The 19163-nt window shown below is 38.0% G+C and overlaps 1 protein-coding gene across 1 annotated transcript in view; it reads left to right on the top strand.

Annotated features, from left to right (window-relative positions):
• The first annotated feature begins 4403 nt into the window (after positions 1–4403).
• The window catches only part of SLC36A4 (solute carrier family 36 member 4), an 81291-nt gene continuing 66531 nt past the window's right edge, over positions 4404–19163 (top strand). Inside the window, exon 1 of the mRNA XM_027849404.1 lies at positions 4404–4611. Within this exon, the coding sequence (XP_027705205.1) occupies positions 4563–4611 (49 nt within the window). The 5' untranslated portion in view covers positions 4404–4562. The remainder of the gene's footprint in view (positions 4612–19163) is intronic.

Raw genomic sequence — 19163 nt, 5'->3', positions numbered from 1 at the left:
TCTACTATTCTACTATTTCTATTCTAAACCTTCTCATCTCTCCTCAAGCTTCCCACAGCACCTCTTAACTCTAAACCTCTCAGCTGAGAATCTTACATAATACTTCACTTAAAAGAAATTTAGTACATTTGCAAAAAGCTACTCTTTCTCCTCTCATTCAGACATCGTTCCTTATTATCTGACTCCTCTTTCACTTCAGTTTTGGATAAAAAGGTGGCCATCCTCTTTGCTATGGCCAACTCCTCTAGGTCACTTCCAGACCTGTCCAGCAAATTGCCCCCACCATTCTTCCCATTTTCCTTCTTATCTTTAATTTCTTGCTAGCTACTGGCTTTGTCCTTGATGCTTATAAACATATTTGTGTCTCCTCTATCCTTAATTAACCCTCACTTGATCTTACCATCCCTACTAGCTATCATCCCATATCTCTCCTCCCCTTTGTAGCTAAACTTTTTGGTGCTTCTGTTTCCTTTCCTCTATCTTCCAAACTCTCTACAATCTGCTTCCCAGCCTCATTATTCAACTAAAACTGCCCTCTCCAAAGTTACCAATGACTTCTAATTACCAAATCCAATGACCTTGCCTTACTCCACATATTCTTGATTTCTCTCCAGCATGTGACACTGTTGATACTCTCATCCTTCTGGATACTCTCTAGATTTTCATGACATCATTCTCTTCTGGTGCTTCTTATGTCTCTCTGAGCCTTCTTTCTCAGTCTACTTTGCTTATTCTTCATCCAAGTCATATCTATTATCACCAAGGTTCTAATGAGCTCCACTGAGTTCAACGATTACCTCTATGCAGATCATTCCCATATTTAGGTATCCAACCCTGGTCTCTTTCCTGAGATACATCTTGAACTGGATGTCCCTTGGCACTTCAAACCCAGTATTTCCAAAACAGATCTCATTACCTTTCCACATAAACCCTTCCTCCATGCTTCCCTATTATTCCTAATCACTCAGGCTCTCTGACAACTTCAAGAATGAAGCTGTCTTGACTTTTCTTTGTCACTCATTCAAAACATCCAATCCATTGCTAAATCTTGTTGTTGCTATTTTCACAACATTTCTCATATAACCTCCCTTTTCTCCATACATACAGTAACAACCCTAGTTTGGATATTCATTACCTCTCACCTGGGCTGCTGTAATAGTCTTGTAACTGGTTACCTTGCTTCGAGTCTTTCTCCATTGGCTGCCAAGGTGATTTTTCTGAAGTATAGATATGATCATCTTATCTCCCTTGCTCAATGAGTTCCTGTGGCTCCCCATTTCCTGAGGGATAAAAATGTAAAGAAGTCCTCTGTTTGGCATTTAAAGCTCTTTATAACTTGGCCCCTTCCTGTATTTCTTGTTTCACACTTAACTTTCCTCCATGAGCTCCCTCCAGCTTCAATGATCTACTTGCATTTCCTTGAATACAATACATCCTATAAGTATTGTTATCATCATCATCATTATTATTGATATCTTGTCTCCATGCCTTTGCATCTGCTATCCTTTATTCCTGGAATGTGCTACCCCCTCACCTCTCCCTCTTGGTTTCTTTCAAGACTCAGCTCTAGTCCTACATTCTTCAGGAGGTTTTTCCTGGTCCCTCAATTGCTAATGCTTCCCCTTTCAGACAACTCTCCATTTATTCTCTAGATATTTTTAGTGTATTTAGTCCTAGCTATTTACATGTTGTTTTCCCCACTGGAACGTATGCTCTTTGAAGGCAGGAACTATTTTACAGATAGATGATATGTAGCAAGGCTGTCCCTCATATGTAGCAAGGCAGTATCCTCCATGACTCAAAGGGAGACAGAATAGACATCTCTAGCCTCTTGTTCCACCCCCCCACCCCACTTCTCCTAGGGACTGTTGAAGGGATTCTCTCTACCAGGAGAGGAAGCAGAAAGTCGAGGGCAGAGGCTGACTGAGAGAAGGAGAACTGGTCTAGAATTACAGCTACCTGCTCCCTTTAACATTATTAGTCTAGAGGATGTAGTTTTCAGGTTCAAGCTAAACTTTTAATTGCTGTTTCATCAATAGGGAAAAAAGGATCCAATTTTTATATCCAAGGTTTGAGTCCCTTCCTACCAAATACCAGTTCCACAAGGAACACGCATACCAAGTAGCAAAGAAATCCATTTATCCAAGTCCATAGCAAAACAGAAATCAGAGAAGGTATACATAGGAGAATATATACCAGACAATACAGAGTGAAGGGGCTCTCCAACTGGAGAGAAGGGTAACTCAGCTCAACCAAGAGAAAGTCTTCTATCTCACCTAAGGGGGAATAGCAGCAAACTGGATAGGGACAGGATAGAGACTGCTAGCTCCTCTCATGTTGGCCTCTTCCCAGAGACTTATTCTCTCTTCAACAACCTGAAGTAGAGTGGGCATTGCCCATTTTTTTTCTCTTGAAGCTGGCAGACAGAAGTATCCAAAATGACTGCAGAGATTGAAGAGATAGGAGCTCTTTCCCTTTCTCTGCAACTTCTGCCTCACTCCTCACACAGGTGCAGCACATTGATCTCCATCAATGAGTAGAGAGACCCATGCCATTGGGCTTTGGGACTTAGAATGCAGCTACAGAAACAGATACATAGAGCATTTATTAGCACTAACTACATGCCATGCACTGTGCTAAGTGATGGGGATACAAAAATAAGAAAACAAGACAGTCTCTACTCTCGAGGATCTTATGTTCTGACAGAGGAAAACAAAACATAAAAGGGACTGATGGGGATGGTATCTGGACCCCTAAGAGGGGTCCCTAAAAGGAAAAGACCATGTCTTTGGGACCTGGCCCTGACCCATCCCAGTCAATAATCCTTTTAACTGCACTTTCACTGGGGCTCTCCTGCCACTTAACTCCCTCCATTGTCTGCACCTGGCCCCACCCCAGGCTACTTGACACCTCTTAACCCCATCCAGATCTTCCCTTCGGTATGAAAGTACCAATTTTATTCTCATTAAATTGCTCATATTCTTAAAATCTGGAGAGCTTGTACCGGTGTCACAAACAGCAGACTGACAATCTTGCCCACTCCAATAGTGTTTTAATAAACTCACTACTTGGACTGAAAAAAGGCCTGAGTGGTGGAATTCTTTTGAGGCAGATCCACACCCTTTGCCCTTGCATTTACGGGTTCCCAGACCCCTAGACAGCAACAGAATCTTGAAAAGGGGAGGAGAGAAAGAACTCACACCAAGGCAGCTAATGGAGTTGGAACAGACCTCAGTTAGAAGCAAAATTTTTTTAAAATATCCTCAGTGACTGGAATATAGTATGTGCTTAATAAATGCTTACAATGCAGTCTAACCATCAACATTTGTTTCTCTCTATGGAACATGGTGCCATTTTTTCCTAACTTTAGTTAATCAACAATGGTTTAATTCCTGACTCTGCAAAGTAGAGATAAGAGATTTTATTAAATGATTGCAATGTTTAGTAAAGTCTTACTAATAATTATATCCTGCAGGAGATGCTGCAAGACCCCAAACGAACCATTTCCCTAAAGACACTTGATTAAAGTGTCTAAATAGCCTCATGGTTCTGTGGGCCTGCTTGATCCTATGGTTTATCTTAGCAGTTTCAAACCCTGTTTAGGTGTCAAAGGTTTCCTATGATCCTAGCCTATACCAAATCCGAAAATACATAAAGGCATAATCTCATAGGGACACACAGCACATCCACAGACAACCACGATATATCATAGGTTAGGATAGGTGCGTAAAAGTACGAAGTATCATTCTAAGCCACATTTAATTACTATGATCACACTGTAAGCTCTTTGAGGACCAGGTCTTATTTATTTTGATATCTGCTCCAGTCAAATGTGTGACTTATCCAAGAAATGAATGATCAGAAAAGGAGAAAGGCCAGGAATGGACAAATGGACAACCTTGGTGCTGTACTGGAAGCCACGAAATGTAAAATTCCCACAAGGTCTATGGATCCTGGATTCAGAGTTGGAAGGAATTTTGGGATAAATCTGGGACAATGAAGCTTTGAAAAGTTTAAATGCTTTGCTCAAGATTACAGCTAGTAAACTGCATTGGGGTTGTGATGCTAATTTGGGCTCTGCCCTTCCCATACCACCGCCCCGCCTCCCTCGACCCAGCAAGAACGGGAGGGCGTGGACAAAAACTCCCGAGGATGGATTATATTGGGGGCACCGCGAGGTAGTCCCCAAATGGATGACCTCAGAATAGGCAAGTTGTTACTATTTTTGTGTCCGTCCCCACCAGGGATCCTTCTTCCAGCCTTCCCAGTTACGGTCACGGAGAGATGTTCTGGTCTTCCCCCACATCCCCCAGCCGGCCCTCCCCAGCCCAGAAACCAGCTGCAGGAAAATCCCGGAGCTGCGGAATCCTTGGCCTGGAATTCCTCCCGAGCGGCAGTGAACCTTCTGATCTGGGCATGCTCAGTAGTCAGTGAGGGGAGGAGGGGAGAAAGGCTCTCCTCATCCCCGCTGGAGGAACCCTCTCGCCCGAGTCTGGCTTCAGGCTCCACCGTGGCAGAAGAGCAGACGGCAGGGGCGACGGCGTCCTGGAGACCAAAGAGAGATGGAAGCGGAGGCGCCGGCGTCGTCCCGGTTGGTGGAGGAAGAGCTAGGTGGGTGCTTGGGGGGCGGCAGTTCTGCTGCTCCCCCGACGACGGCGCGTGCCGGGGCGGAGGCGAGGCGAGGCCTTCGGGTGGGGGGGTGGAGGGTGGGCGCCATTGTTTGGGATCGTCCCCCGCTTCCTCCGAGTGGTACGTCCCTGGGAGGATGTGAGGCGACCTCTGAGGAACCTACCATCCTGGGAAGCGGGGGTGGGCGGAGAGAGGGAGCGCGAGGGGCGGGGGAGGACCAGGAGGAGGATGCGCTGGCTGCCCCGGGGCCCGGGCTGAGGCTCGCGCGGACTGGAGGGGAGGAGGCGGGGGTGTTGCTGGCGTCCCGCCGTCCTCCCCTTCCTACCCGGCGTTGTTTTCTGGCCCTTGGTGAGAAGGCAGAGCGGAGTTTTTCGGGGACCACGGAGATTGGGTGTGAAAGGAGAAAAAGCAAACCCTGCCTGTTTTTGACGCCAGCGAGAATGAACTTGAACTCGGGGCCCAGGACGGGACCGAAGCCATTTGTTTGCTGAGGGCAGTGAACTTGGCCTTGGTAAACAGCCACCACCAGAATATAGCAGGCTTTTGTTTTTTCTCAACCCGAGGCAGAAAAATCTTCTCCGAGACCCCACCATTTCTTCGTGTGAGGCTTTGAAAGAAGCCTCCGTTTTTCTTTTTGAATTTTGCTTGGCCATCTGCAGCAGCTCTGTAAGAACTGCACCCATTTTCTTACCACCCAGTGACTGAGTGAATACGTGAAGTGTGATTTTTTTTTTTAAAGTGTGTGTTTGTATGTGTGTAGAGGTGCAGAGTGGATTGACTTCTGCTGTTAGCTAGCCTTTGATAAAGGTGAGACTCAGCTGTAAAAAAGAAAAAAGCTAAGGACCGGTTCTTTGTGGTTAAATGGCCGGTTACCTAGCCAAATACAATAAATTTTAAAAACCCATTTAGCCCGTCATTGATAATAAAAATAATAGCTGACATTTATATAAGGCCTATTATGTGAGAGGCATTGGGCTAACTAAACACTTGACAATTATCTCATTTAATCAAGTATAACTTTTAGGAAATAGGACAGGAACAGGTCTTTAAAAAATACTTTTATCTTAATTAAAATTAATATAAAATGATATGGTTATATATAAAATTAATTCTTTTATCTTATGATTATTATATGTAGTCATAAGTAAAGGTGATATACTTCATACTTCATTGGATTGAGAACTGATCAGGTTTCCATTTCAGCTTTTACTAACACTTCAATTGTGATTTCTTTACAAACCATTTTTCTTTGCTATGCTTTGGGAAATGAGGAGAAATGATTGTGGTTCTCATCTATATCATAAAGTTCTTGAATTAAATATGCTGGGGACAATTTAAAATGAATCCTCCCATCTACATAATAAAATGAGAATGGACTTTGTAAACCGTTTTTGTTGTTCAGTTGTGTCTGACTCTTTCATAACACTTTTTGGGGTTTTCTTGGCAGATGCTGAAGTGGTTTGCCATTTTCTTATCCAACTTATTTTACAGATGGGGACACAGGCAAATAAGTTAAGCGACTTGCCGGGGGCACACAGCTAGTAAGTGTCTAAGACCCAATTTAAACTTAGGTCTTCCTGACTCCAGGCCCAGCAATCCACTGTACCACTTAACTGCCCTAGAAGCAAAATAGAGTTAAACAATTCAGCCTTCTCACTGTATATTATCATTCTATTTCTTCTTTGAGTCTTCTTTGTGTTAGACTTAAATATTCATCACCAGTCTCAGTTCATTCTTCTTATAGGACTACCATTCTCTTTCATATTTATTCTCAGTTGTTTGCTCCTTTCCATCTTCTGCAAATGTCCTTAAAAAAGCTAGGTTGATTGATTAATTCTCTGTACATTTACACCATTCTCTTTAGGCATCTCGGCCTTTTCTCCCCTATTACAATAAATTCTGCTTCTGTCTTCAGAATTAAATTCTCAGGGAGCTTTTCATCCTTCTTGGGCCGACTCCCCTTGCAAGATATTACATCTTTGGACCCTACTTATTCTTTCTCTGAACCCTCTGAAAGGATCTGAGATTTTAACAATGTGATTATTCTCTCTAGTGATAATGGATCACAGTCCAGCCATTCCTACCTGCCTATCATATGTGACTCATCTATCCCCTACATAAATGTGTTGCAGAAAGTCCATCCAATGTGTTGAAGGCCTTCCTTGCTTTTCTTGACATTACACTAGTAGAATATATGAGCCTCACTTGCTGTGTCACTAGCTCATTGTCTTTATTGCTCATGTTTCTTTGTTGATAACCTTTACACTCTTTCCCTTCATAATTCTTTGTAATGTGTTACAACAGTAGTCACACCTTTCCTGTGCCTCTTCCTTGCCCTTGGGTGGTTATTTTACATTTCATTTCTTCAGAGTCTGTTATCTTTCATTACTCACAGGTATATAACATTGATATAATATGGGTGTTAAAAAGATGGGCCTTTGTTTCAAGGAGAATCTTGTGATTGTTTCTTTTTTTTTTTAAATTCAGTTTCCCAAGGGTTATCTAGGTTTCTTTTTTCTTCCTCTTCAATAAGTGGCCCAAGTCATTGTCCATTTACACTGTCCAAGTCGTATAGTTGGAAAAGCTCTACAGGTCGTCCTTCTGATTGCCTATCATAGTCTGGGCAGCAGATATTCTTTATTCACTTGTTTTTTCCATACATGGGTTGTTAGGTCAAGTGTTTTTTGAGTGACCATGGATCTCAATTAGGAAGCCTTGCCGTTTTCCAGGGCTTGATATAATCACTACAATGTCATTAGATGTTGTGTTGGATCTCTTATGTGACAGTGGTGAATTTAGGGAACATATATCTCCTCTATTTTTCACGTAATATTAACAATCAAAAGATAATTGAACAAGCATATCTTCTGTTATTCATTTCAAGGAATTGTGTATAATTTTAACATCCGTCCTTGTTGGAGGAACCTTTAAGATGGTGGTTTGCTCTACTAAATTAGGTGTTTAAAAAAACAGTAAACAAAGAGTAATTTCAGTGAGATCTTGTATTTTCTGTATCTTTAAATCAATTGTTATGGTAAGTCTCCTGTGGAATATCCCTTATTAAAGCCTCCCTGTTCCCTTCTAATGCTCTTATTGAGGATGCCCTTTTTTACATGTGTAGATTATTCTTTCAAAAATTTTATATTGTTGAACCTATAGGTATATAGGTCAACATCTATTGATGTTTTCTTAGTTATCTGTTTTAGCAGTATAAAGTCAGAATTTTTTTCCATGCTTTTGGTGTCTTCTTCAGATACCTTGAGAATTGTTTTCTCATTGCCTTTAAAATTATGTCATCTCCAGCATGGACCTCTTCTGTATATACTTCATCTAATCCAACTACTTTTCCTGTATTTGTTCTCTTCAGTGGCATTTCTGTTTCTCTCTAAGTTTATCTAGGGCTATAATGATAAGAGCCAACTGTAGTTTCTCTAGTGTCCTTGATAATGAAAAGAACCCTTTAAAAGCCTTTTTTCCTTCCATTTTTGTTTATCTGTTGTCCTTCCAGTTTCATCCTTAAATGCTTTGAAGATGACTCTTCTCTTGCTCCTCCATTGATTCTGACCCAAGTACACTCTGCCATGTTTCTTCTCTGAAATTTCCGGATTTCCTCTATTCCACTGCCCCTTTTTAATCTGTTCTCTTCCTGTTGAATAATGTATGCTCTTTCAGAGTCATATTCCAGTCATGAGTTCTATCCCTCTAGTGCTCAGTATACCTGTGAAATCAGATTTGCCTTTTACTCTCATTATCTATAGTCTATGATGTCTAATACTTGTACTTTGTGCTTTTGTTTATAGACATATGAGTAGACAGAGGGATTTTATTACTGACTTTCTTGGATATTATTTCCTTTGAAATCAGTCTTTACTGCTACGCTTCCTAAGTTGTACCAGTTTTTCTCTATGGTATTAGGCTTAGTGTATTTGGGCAGTTTTCTCCTTTCCCATTCCTTTTTAATTCAAAGGTTTCTTAATCATGTAGGCTTAGGTAACTAATTAGATATGAATGGTGAGAGGAGGGAAATGTTAAAGATAACACTGAGATTAATAATGTGGGAAGCCGCTTGAATTGTGGTGCCAGAAATAGTGAAGTCAGATCAAGGAGGAGGTTTTGAGAGAAAGGTGATAAGGCTAGCTTTAGAAATGTGGAACTTGAGGTGCTAGTGGGTAATCTAAATGGGGATCTTTGATAACAGGTCGAAGTTAAAAATCTCACAGGAGAGGTAAGGGCTGGAGACGTAGATGATAATAATAATCATAGCCAGAATTTATATAGTGCTTTAAAGTTTACATAACACTTTATACATATATCATTTTATCTTCATAACTGTGGGAAGTAGGCATGCTTATCCCTATTTTACAGATGAGGAAACTGAGGCAGACAGAGGATAATTAACTTGTCCAGCATCACACAGGTAGTAAATGCCTGAGACTAGATTTGAAAACTGGTCTTCTTGACTCAAGGTCTCACCCTGTATCCACTGCTCTACTTTATCGGCCTCAGGAATTACCTCCGTAGAGGTAGTAGTTGAACTGTTGAAAGGAATGAGATGGCCAAGGGAAATAGTGTAAAGAGACAATAGTGGAGAACAAAAGAAATACCCTTGGAAGAATGCCATGATTAAGAGATTGGGAAGATGATTGACAGGATGAGTGGAAAAGAAAGACTTAAATTCCATTGAAGTCCCAGACCAAAAAAATCATTATTGTATATAAAATTAATTGGAAAAATGGAAACAGCTATCACATAGAGGCTAGATGTCAAGTTGTCAAAGGAAGTAGATGGAATCCATGATTTATCAGTGTGGAGGTGGTGTGGGAGAAACTAAAACACAGTATCATAGAATTGAGAAGGATCTCAGAAGCCATTTGGGCCAACTCATGCCAGAATAAGTATCCCTTCTACAACATCTATCCACCCTTTGCCTAAAGATCCCCAGTGAAGAGGAATCCACTGCCTTACGAAGCAGCCCATTCCGCTTTGGTATAGTTCTAATTATTTGGAAGTTTTTCCTTACAAGTCTAAATTTGCCTCTTTGAAGCTCCCAACTGTTTCTCTTAGCTCTGTCCTTTGGGACAAGCAAAACAAATCTGTACCCTGCTTTATATAGTAGTCCATCAGATACTTGAAAATATATGAAGATAGTAGTCATTTCTCCCTTCCCCATCTTCTCTTCTCCAAGTTAATCTTTATCTTCATACCCTTTAATCCATGAGGGAATAATCTCAGGACCCTTCATCCTTATTGCTGCACATTGCATGTTCTCCAGTGTATCAATATTCTTCCTAAAATGTGTCCCCCAGAACTAAATAAACATAGTACTTGAGATGTGGTCTGACCAGAATAGAGCATAGTGGGCCTGTCACCTATGTATTTCTGGACAGTGTAACTCTCTTCCTTAAATTACATTCTCTTCTTGTGAACTGCCATATATTGAGTTTGCAGGACACTAAATTAAAAGGTCATTTTTCAGTTACTTTCTAGTCATCCCTTTCCTATTCTGAAATTGCGAAATAGATTTTTTTTTCTTAAAGAATCTAAGTGCAAAACTTTCCATTTATTTCTGTTAAATTTTACCTTACTAGATTTGGCATTATAATCTAGTCTGTTGATCTTTTAAAATCCTGTCATAAGAGCTTTCTCTCCCTAGTTTGTGACATCTGAAGATTTTATCCATTTCATGGATAAAAATGTTAATCACTCAGTGCCAGGAAAAGATTTCTGTTGCACTTAATCAGAGACTTCTTTACAAGTTTCCGGAACTACTAATGATTATTCTTTGGGTCTGACCATTTTTCTAGTTTTGAATCAACCTAATTGTACTATCATCTAACCCTTATCTCTTTCCTTCTTTTCCCCTTCCTGTCCCCCAAGTAGCATCAGAGAGTTTTTCAGATGATTTGCCAAAATATAGATAAATTGTGCCTGCAGCATTTCCTGATCTACCAGGACCTATCAAAAAAAGAAAATGAGGTTAGTCTGACTTGACCTGTTGGATGACATCAAAGGTTTCTTCATTATTCTATGATTCATACCAAACACAAAAACACACAGGTAATGCCTGGCCTAGGAACTTAGGAGTGTTCACCATATGGGAATATACAGGCCCTTCTTAACTGGAATGGGTTCCACTAAGTCCTTATTCATAAAATGAGAATAATAAGTATCTCCTGCCTTGCTGGATTGTTGTGAGGATGAAATGAAGTAATATGTGTAAAGCACTTTGCAAACTTTAAAGGGTTAAATGTTAGCTATTATAAATAGTACTATTATTGTTCTTTGAAATACTGGCTACTGATGGTATCCAGCCATCATAATTAGAAACACATTTAAAAATCAACCATTCAGAACATGAAGAAAGATCTCTGTAATTTTTCAGTGATATCTAAAGACATGTTACCTAATCTAGTATTTTACAAAATTTCATTAACTTAAATATAACTGTTTAAAAGCCTCTTTTGAGGTTTCTTAAGACAAAAATAGTAAAAAGAAAAAAAGAAAAACTTGTTCTTTCTAATGAAATAAAAATGACCAAAATAAAATATTGAAAACAATAGGGTGATAGACTAAAACATGTTCCTTTGTCAGAAATACTGTTGGAAGACACATTAAAAAACATTCCTGAAAATTTGAAGGAACATGTTTTCCAACAAATTACATGGTGTGGGAGGCTTGCTGTACAGTTGGATGAAAGTACAGATGTTTCTAACATATTTCACCTTATGGTATTTGCTAGATTTTGTCTCAATAATGAACTGTATGAGGAAGTACATTTTTTTGTGAGTCATTAAAGGAAAGATATTCTAGCACCGAAATATTCTCAAAGATAAATTACTTTTTTTTTGGTAAGAATAGTGTTTTATTGTTTTACTGTCTAAGTGTAGCCACTAATGGAACAACAGTGTGTTAATTAGAATAAAAAAGATTCTGTGACTTTAGAGATAGCAACATTTCTGGCATTCACTACATCCCTCAGAGGCAGGCCAAGGCAGCAAAGAAGGGCAAGTCAGAAGTGCCCAAAGTGTCCCAGGTTGTCACTGATGTGGTTAATCTATATAAAAACAAGACCCTTAAAAAAAATGCATTTTTTACAGTACTCTGTAACGAGATGGGGAGTGACATTTTGTATCCTTTTAGTGTGAAGGTGTCATTTTAGCAATAACAACAAATGAGAAATCTGATTTTTGAAAGAAATTCATTACATATAGAGAACATTTTGAAAAAGGCTCTCTGAAAACTGTTTTCATCATTATGGGCTTTTATTGCTGAAAAGGATATGTCCCTTTTTTTTTTAAACAAACCTCGTAATATTTGCATGTTTAAGATTTCTAACCTGTTTAAAATCTCATCCCACTGAAAAATTTCAGTAGGTTTTGAACATGTTAACTCTTAGAAAAATGTAACACCTTCCAATTAGTTTGTAAAAATAATTGACATATAAGGGAAGATGAAAATTTACTTGTTTGTCCTTCATTTTTGAAAAGAACCAATGACATCAGGGGGTGATATCTTGACTCATGCATGAGTTGGATTTAAGTGATGCAGAGTTGCATAAAGTTGTCAGCCTCACTCTCTCTTCCAGAATCATTGAAATCCAGCGGCAAGAGAAAAGTCAAAATGACTGATGATGACCCACGTGCCATGGATGACCTTGGAGTCTTTAAGGCCTGACCAAGCTCTAAGTGCTCCATAGCACCTGCTTCAGCTGCCTTCATGGCCATTGGCACAAATTGTTCTCATCTGCCCATTCCACTGGGGAAAATCTTCACATGCTGGAAGTACACATTTTCCTAACTCACCAATAGGTTTGAGGCCTATCAGTTGACCCTCAGTTTGGTTTAGCCTGTCTGCCTAGACGAGTTGCTGGGGTGTGGCCACTGTGCATGCTACAGCTTCTTGGAGCAACAGGGAGTGAATCAGGTGGGCACCAAAAGTGGATGAGCAACCCTGAAAAGGGTTTAGTGAGCCCTTATACCAGAGGTGCTAGTCCTCCTGAACATTTCATACACCCCAGTATGTTGTGGGTGGGATTTAAAAATGAATATCATAATTCAGTAAATGCAACCAGTACTATGCTTCCATCTAGATTTAAAGACCTTTGGAAGTATCTTTTTAAGCCATATACTATACTGTACTATACTATACTATACTATACTATACTATACTATACTATACTATACTATACTATACTATACTATAGTTTTTTTCTCATGGCTCATCCTGTTAAGTATAGAGTTGCTCATCACCAATAAGCTGACCACTTAGTATGAATTCTTGACTGTGGGGCCCAGTAAAACAAGGAGAAATACAGAATGGCCTTCAACTTCATGAGGCCCCTTTCTCTTTCAGTGATGGTGGCATTAGTGGCAGAGGGGGTTAAAAATTATATTAGACTATTTACAGCATTTAATTTAGCTATTGATAACTCGAAATGTGAGATCTATACCTGATGACCAAAGATATACCATTAGAGGAACTGAATTGTATTAATTCATTTTATTATTAATCTTGACCTTCTTGCTATAGTTGAAACTAGAAGATACAAGGTGTACAGCTAAAGAGAAGAAAATAAAGGAGCTCCCAGAGTCATCAAGACATAACAAAAAAAAGTCATTTCATAGGTTATTTGGTCATCTTATATTGTAATGCCCTTCATAAGTATTTACAAAAAAAAAAAACAACTAGCTTATGTAACTTTTATTAAAGATGTATAGAAATTTTGTGAAGCATGTTATAAGGCCTTCTAACTTAAATTAACATATAATATACTTGGTAACTTTAATGCAAAGATTAGAATAGGTGGATTACTAAAACTATGTTGGAAAATATGACTCAGGAAGAAGGAATAAATGAAGCCAATTTATTTTAGACTATGCAGAAGCCTTATGAATGCTTTTTTTGAGAGAAGAATTGGCGTGTTAGACATTGTGAACACTGAATAATTCCACCAAAAAATTAAATTGATTGATAGTGTGAAAATGAACAGTTAATTCTTGATGTGGAAATCATTTCTGACTTGAAAATTTATATGCATAGTCAGATCACTTCATTAAAGGAATAATAAAAATTAGTCCTAAGCCAGTAGTAAAAATTAAAATAAGAAAAAAGTTTAAAATTATTTCAAATTGACCCAAATAAATTATTAGTGTTAAAATGGGTATAGATGGAAAAATTATATTGATACCAATGGCAAAAATTTTATACAGAAGTTAAACCAGTGTCAATCAGGAATTATAATAAGATCAAAAGAGCTTAAAAAGTTGTTTCATCAGCAAACACTCAGCCTACTTGCCAAACACAGAGAGATGGCAGCCAAGGGTAACATCAGTTTTGAATTTGTAGAAGACTCTGTGACCCCAGATAACTTGACCTCTCAATACCTCAGGAAGCTCTCCAAACTCTTAAGTTTGGTAACTGCAAAGCAGTTACTGTTCGGCAGTAATAGAGGAAGTTTCATCAATGGGAATCCCCTATCCGTATGAAACCACAGATTGGTTAAAAAGAATAAAAAGAACATAGACTCATTTGTGAAATTTTGAAGAGAAGGGTGATGGTAGATTATGAACAGGATTGCCTCATAAAACAAAGAGAAGCAGTTGATGTTAAAGCCAGTTTAAAGAAAATTTGGTGAAAGACCTAACTAAATATATTCATCATCCTGAGGGCATTTAAGGATGAATTTGGAAGGACAAAAAGTGAACAAAAGATGGAAAAGATTTGCAGAGTTTTTTGTCCTAAACTCTTCATGATCAAGAGAAGAGTAGCCACTGCACTTTGAATCTAACATCATAGTCCTGAATGTGCTTATTGAGGAGGGAGAAATAGTACTGAAGAGAAAGGATAGAAAAATCATCCAGATTGGAACAAGTGTATATAAAGGAGCTGCTGCTGGGGTCAATGTAGTTATAAGAGTGTTGATTAATTAAAGTTTAGAAGAATTGATTCAAAAGTATGTGAAAGGAGGGAGCAATGTCATGGGCTTGGGGGGAGGGAAAAACCTTGGACCATATTAACAAAAAAAAAGTGACCAAGAAAACATTGTCATCCTGTGTCTGTTTTCACATCTATATAAAAACATCTATATTAAAAAAAATACATCTTTGATGTATGTTATGACATCCTGGATGAGAATATTAGTAAAGGCCAGGCAAGCTTTTTTGTAAGTGATATTCTACAGTATACCACATCTTTACTTTTGCAAAATTGACCAAAATATATAGGAAAGAGAATATCTTATTTTTCTTAATTGCTGACTATAAAAATAGATTGATTGAGTATAGCAAAATCTCTGATCATTAATACCAGGTGAATCATAAAACAGCTAGGTATATAGTTGCCAGAGGTGTTCACCACAGTGATGAAGGAGATCCAGTGCAGTCCAAATCAGATCTTCTAGGTGTTTTTGTTTGTGGATGTCATTGTACTGGCTTTACCAGTACTTGCATCATTGAAGAGACTACTGAATAAGTCCCCTAATGATAAGGAGTTTGGCCTAACCATCCACCCAGGAGAAACAACAACAATTAGATAAAAAATTCCTCTGTCCTAACTATGACATGTATTTAGATGGACAACTAAGGCTTGTCCATCAGTGTATGTGTACTTTCGACAGATATTGCAAGTGGCTGGCTATTTGAGACAAGAATGAAATGAGAGAACCAGAGTGATCTGGATCAGTAGAGGAAATTTTAGAGCTTCTTTAATGACTGCAAACTTTCTTTGAAATGAAGGCCCATCTTTTTTAATACCAATATTATACCAGTGGTGGTATATGGCTGTGGGTTGTGGAATATTACAGTCTTTAAATAATTGAAATTGAGTCACAAGATGGGTGCATAGCAGACGTGAGCAGGCCACACAATACATAACAAATAAAGTACTATGGTGAACTATAATAAAGAATGTCTTCAAAGAAAGGCATGATTGAAAAAAGATGATTGGCCAGCATCAAAAGAGAGCTGTTGGATTACTTGTGAATTTTACTAGCATCCTCATAATGCCAGAAAATTTTGAGAAAGGCTTCACCACATTGGGTGGACCCCTTGTGGTACACTTATAGAAGAACTTGGACAAGAATTGCACCAGGTAGGCAGGCATGAATGGGTTGTAGTCTTATTATTTGGAGGGTACATCAATATCAATGAGATCACAGATCAATGAAGAACATAAAGAATTAGAAAAACAGGTTTTCCTGGAAAGATGGGACCTTTAAGAAGAAACATCAATTTGTAGTGATGGAAAAATATGAAACTTTTAAAAAGTGATATTCGTAACAAAAGCTTGATTAATACATCTTAAAAAATATCTGAGAAACAAATAAGGACAATTGACCACAAAGATACACCACCATATTTCCATAAATTAAAGTCATCATATCTTTACATGGTAATATCACAAAAAATGAAATTTAAAACTGAATTCTTAGGGACAGGGGGAATGTATTAACTAATATGCTCTCATTTTGTTAATAGAATCAGATTTCTGGTTTCTAGTGGCACAATGAGAGAGTTTCCATACATGAATAACCTAAAATTCCTCATTTCAATTCTGTCTAGCCTTATGCTATTCTAAATTAATTTTTAATATATGGAAAAAATAAAGTTGTCTTGTATTTAAATTTTCTTTTGGTAATGGAGAGTATGGCATTTTTATCTAAAAAAAAAGTTTTGAAAAGGCAGAAACAGAATTTGCTTCCACATCCTTGCCATATTTGGAAGACTGGCTGTTTAGTTATGGAAGCTTCTTCTGATTTTGAGAGGGCTAGTAGGGATTCTTCTAGATCAGGAGTTCTTAGCCTTTTTTGTGTCATAGACTCCTTTGACAGTCTGGTCAACACTATGTATCCCTTCTGAGAATACTGTATAAAATAAAATATATAGTATTACAAAGGAAACCGATTATATTGAGATATAATTGTCAGAATGTTGAAAAGAAAAAAGTTCATAGACTTTAGGTTAACAACCCCTTATTAATATCTTTCTTATATTTTTAGTAATAAGTATATTCAAACCTTACTCCCCCCCCCAAAAAAAACCCTAATAACAGCAGCTACAAACAACAAAACTCCTTAATAAGAGACCTCTGGTAATAGCATCCAAATGTAAGTCAGTTGGTATTGTGTAATGTGTGAAAGAAAAAGACATAGCCATTGACCTTGAGCAGCTTATAGTTTTGTTGGGGAGATCTTGGGCAAGTCACTTGACTGCTTTTGGCCTTAGTTTTTTCAGCTGTCAAATGAGATGTGTATTAATAGACATCTAAGGCCCAGACCAGCTCTGTGTGTGTGTGTGTATGTGTGTGTGGGTGTTGTTTGTTTTTGTTTTTTTAGGGATTATTTTCAAATATGAATTGGACTAGGTGGTATCAAGGTTCTTTCCAGCCTGAGGTTCTGTGATTCTGTAATGGACCGACTAAGTTAATAAGTACAGAGTAGAAAACAGATTATTAGGGCTCAATGAAATTAATCAGGAAAGAAGAATTGGGATTGAATTTTGAGTAGGCATTTGAGTGATGACAAAAAAAAGAAGGATATAGACTGATGTGGAGGGGTTGGGAAGGTATTCCTAAGTAAGGTGAATGTCATGTGTCTTAACTTAAAGTCATAATAATGCCTTTCTAATATCTTTCCTTCTGCTTCAGTTTAAATCTATTCATTATGAGCCCATCTTTAGTAGACAGTAATAGATGTTACTTATACAAAACTACTTATATACAGTCATTCCCCAATTCATGAGTTAATTATACTCTAGAAATAAATTGTTTGGAATTTGACATTGAAAAATATTTTTCCTCATGGAATATAGGTTATAAATTGTAGTTATAATAAAAGAAATCCACATTTATTTAACACCTTAAAGACTGCAAAGTACTTCACTCACAACAACTCTGTAAGGCAAGTAGTTGAAATGTAAATATTCTTATTTTATAGATAGGAAAACAGGCTATGAGAGGCTCTAAGGTCTTCCTTGTGGCCTCATACAGTTGGAATTTGGATTCAGATCTCCTGATTATGAGTCTAGCATTCTTGCAAAAGCATGTTGGCTCCTCAAACCCTCTTTAACCCATACTGTTGTTGAAAAAGGGACCATGTTGTGTTAGCAGAAGGATGCATTTCCTTCTCCTTTCCTAAATAGATCAAAACACTCATTTCCTTAGTGAAGTTCATCTCAGGAAGGTGTTAGTAGGAAGACAATATGATTCTTTTAATTTGCATTTTCTAGAAATGTGTAATGATTAAAAATCCCCTAACTCTCCTGGAAATAATTTGTTTAAAACTCAAGTAATTGGCTGGCATCATGAGCAATCAGCGCAAAAAGAGTCAGACTATAGAATTTTACTTTGGTAACAAAGAAGATCAAAACATGCAACCAGAAGAAGATAACAAAGTCACAGCTCCTACATCCAAAGTCTCCAAGAGAAATATGAATTAGTCCCCTGCCATGGAAGAGATCAAAAAGGATTTTGAGAAGCAAGTAAGAGAAGTAGCTGGGAAGAGAAATGAGATTGATGCAAGAAAATCATGACAGTCAACAGCTTGCTAAAGGAGACCCAAAAAAATACTGAAGAAAATAACACCTTAAAAAAATAGACTAACCTGAATAGCAAAAGAGGTTCCAAGAAGCCAGTGAGGAGAACAATGCTTTCAAAAGCAGAATTGGCCAGATGGAAAAGGAAGCCCAAAAGCTCACTGAAGAAAATACTTCCTTAAAAATTAGAATGGAGCAAATGGAAGGTAGTAACTTTATGAGAAATCAGGACATTGTAAAACAAAACCAAAAGACTAAAAAAATGGAAGACAATGTGAAATATCTCACAGGAAAAACAACTGACCTGGAAAATAGATCCAGGAAAGATCATTTAAAAATTATTGGACTACCTGAAAGCCATGATCAAAAAAAGAGCCTGGACATCATCTTTCAAGAAATTATCAACAAAAACTGCCCTGATATTCTAGAACCAGAAGGTAAAATAGAAATTGAAAGAATCCACCAATCACCTCCTGAAAGAGATCCCCAAAGGAAAACCCCTAGGAATATTATAACCAAATTCCAGAGTGCCCAGGTCAAGGAGAAAATATTGCAAGCAGCCAGAAAGAAACAATTCAAGTGTTGTGGAGACACAATCAGGATAACACAAGATTTAGCAGCTTCTACATTAAGGGGCCAGAGGGCTTGGAATATGATATTCCGGAGGTCAACGGAGATAGGATTACAGCCAATAATCACTTACCCAGCAAAACTGAGTATAATCCTTCAGGGGGAAAAATTGACATTCAGTGAAATAGAGACCTTTCGAGCATTCTTGATGAAAAAACCAGAGCTAAATAGAAAATTTGACTTTCAAATACAAGACTCAAGAGAAATCATAAGGGACTTATTAAGGTTGAACTGTTTACATTCCTACATAGAAAGATGATATTTATAACTCATGAGACCTTTGTCAGTATTAGGGTAGTTGGAGGGAAAACAATTATATGTATAGATAGATAGATAGATAGATAGATAGATAGATAGATAGATAGATAGATAGAT

This window comes from Vombatus ursinus, unplaced genomic scaffold, assembly GCF_900497805.2.
Source record: "Vombatus ursinus unplaced genomic scaffold, bare-nosed wombat genome assembly UNPS02007344.1, whole genome shotgun sequence".
NCBI lineage: Eukaryota > Metazoa > Chordata > Mammalia > Diprotodontia > Vombatidae > Vombatus > Vombatus ursinus.
This window is presented reverse-complemented; position numbering and strand designations above follow the sequence as displayed.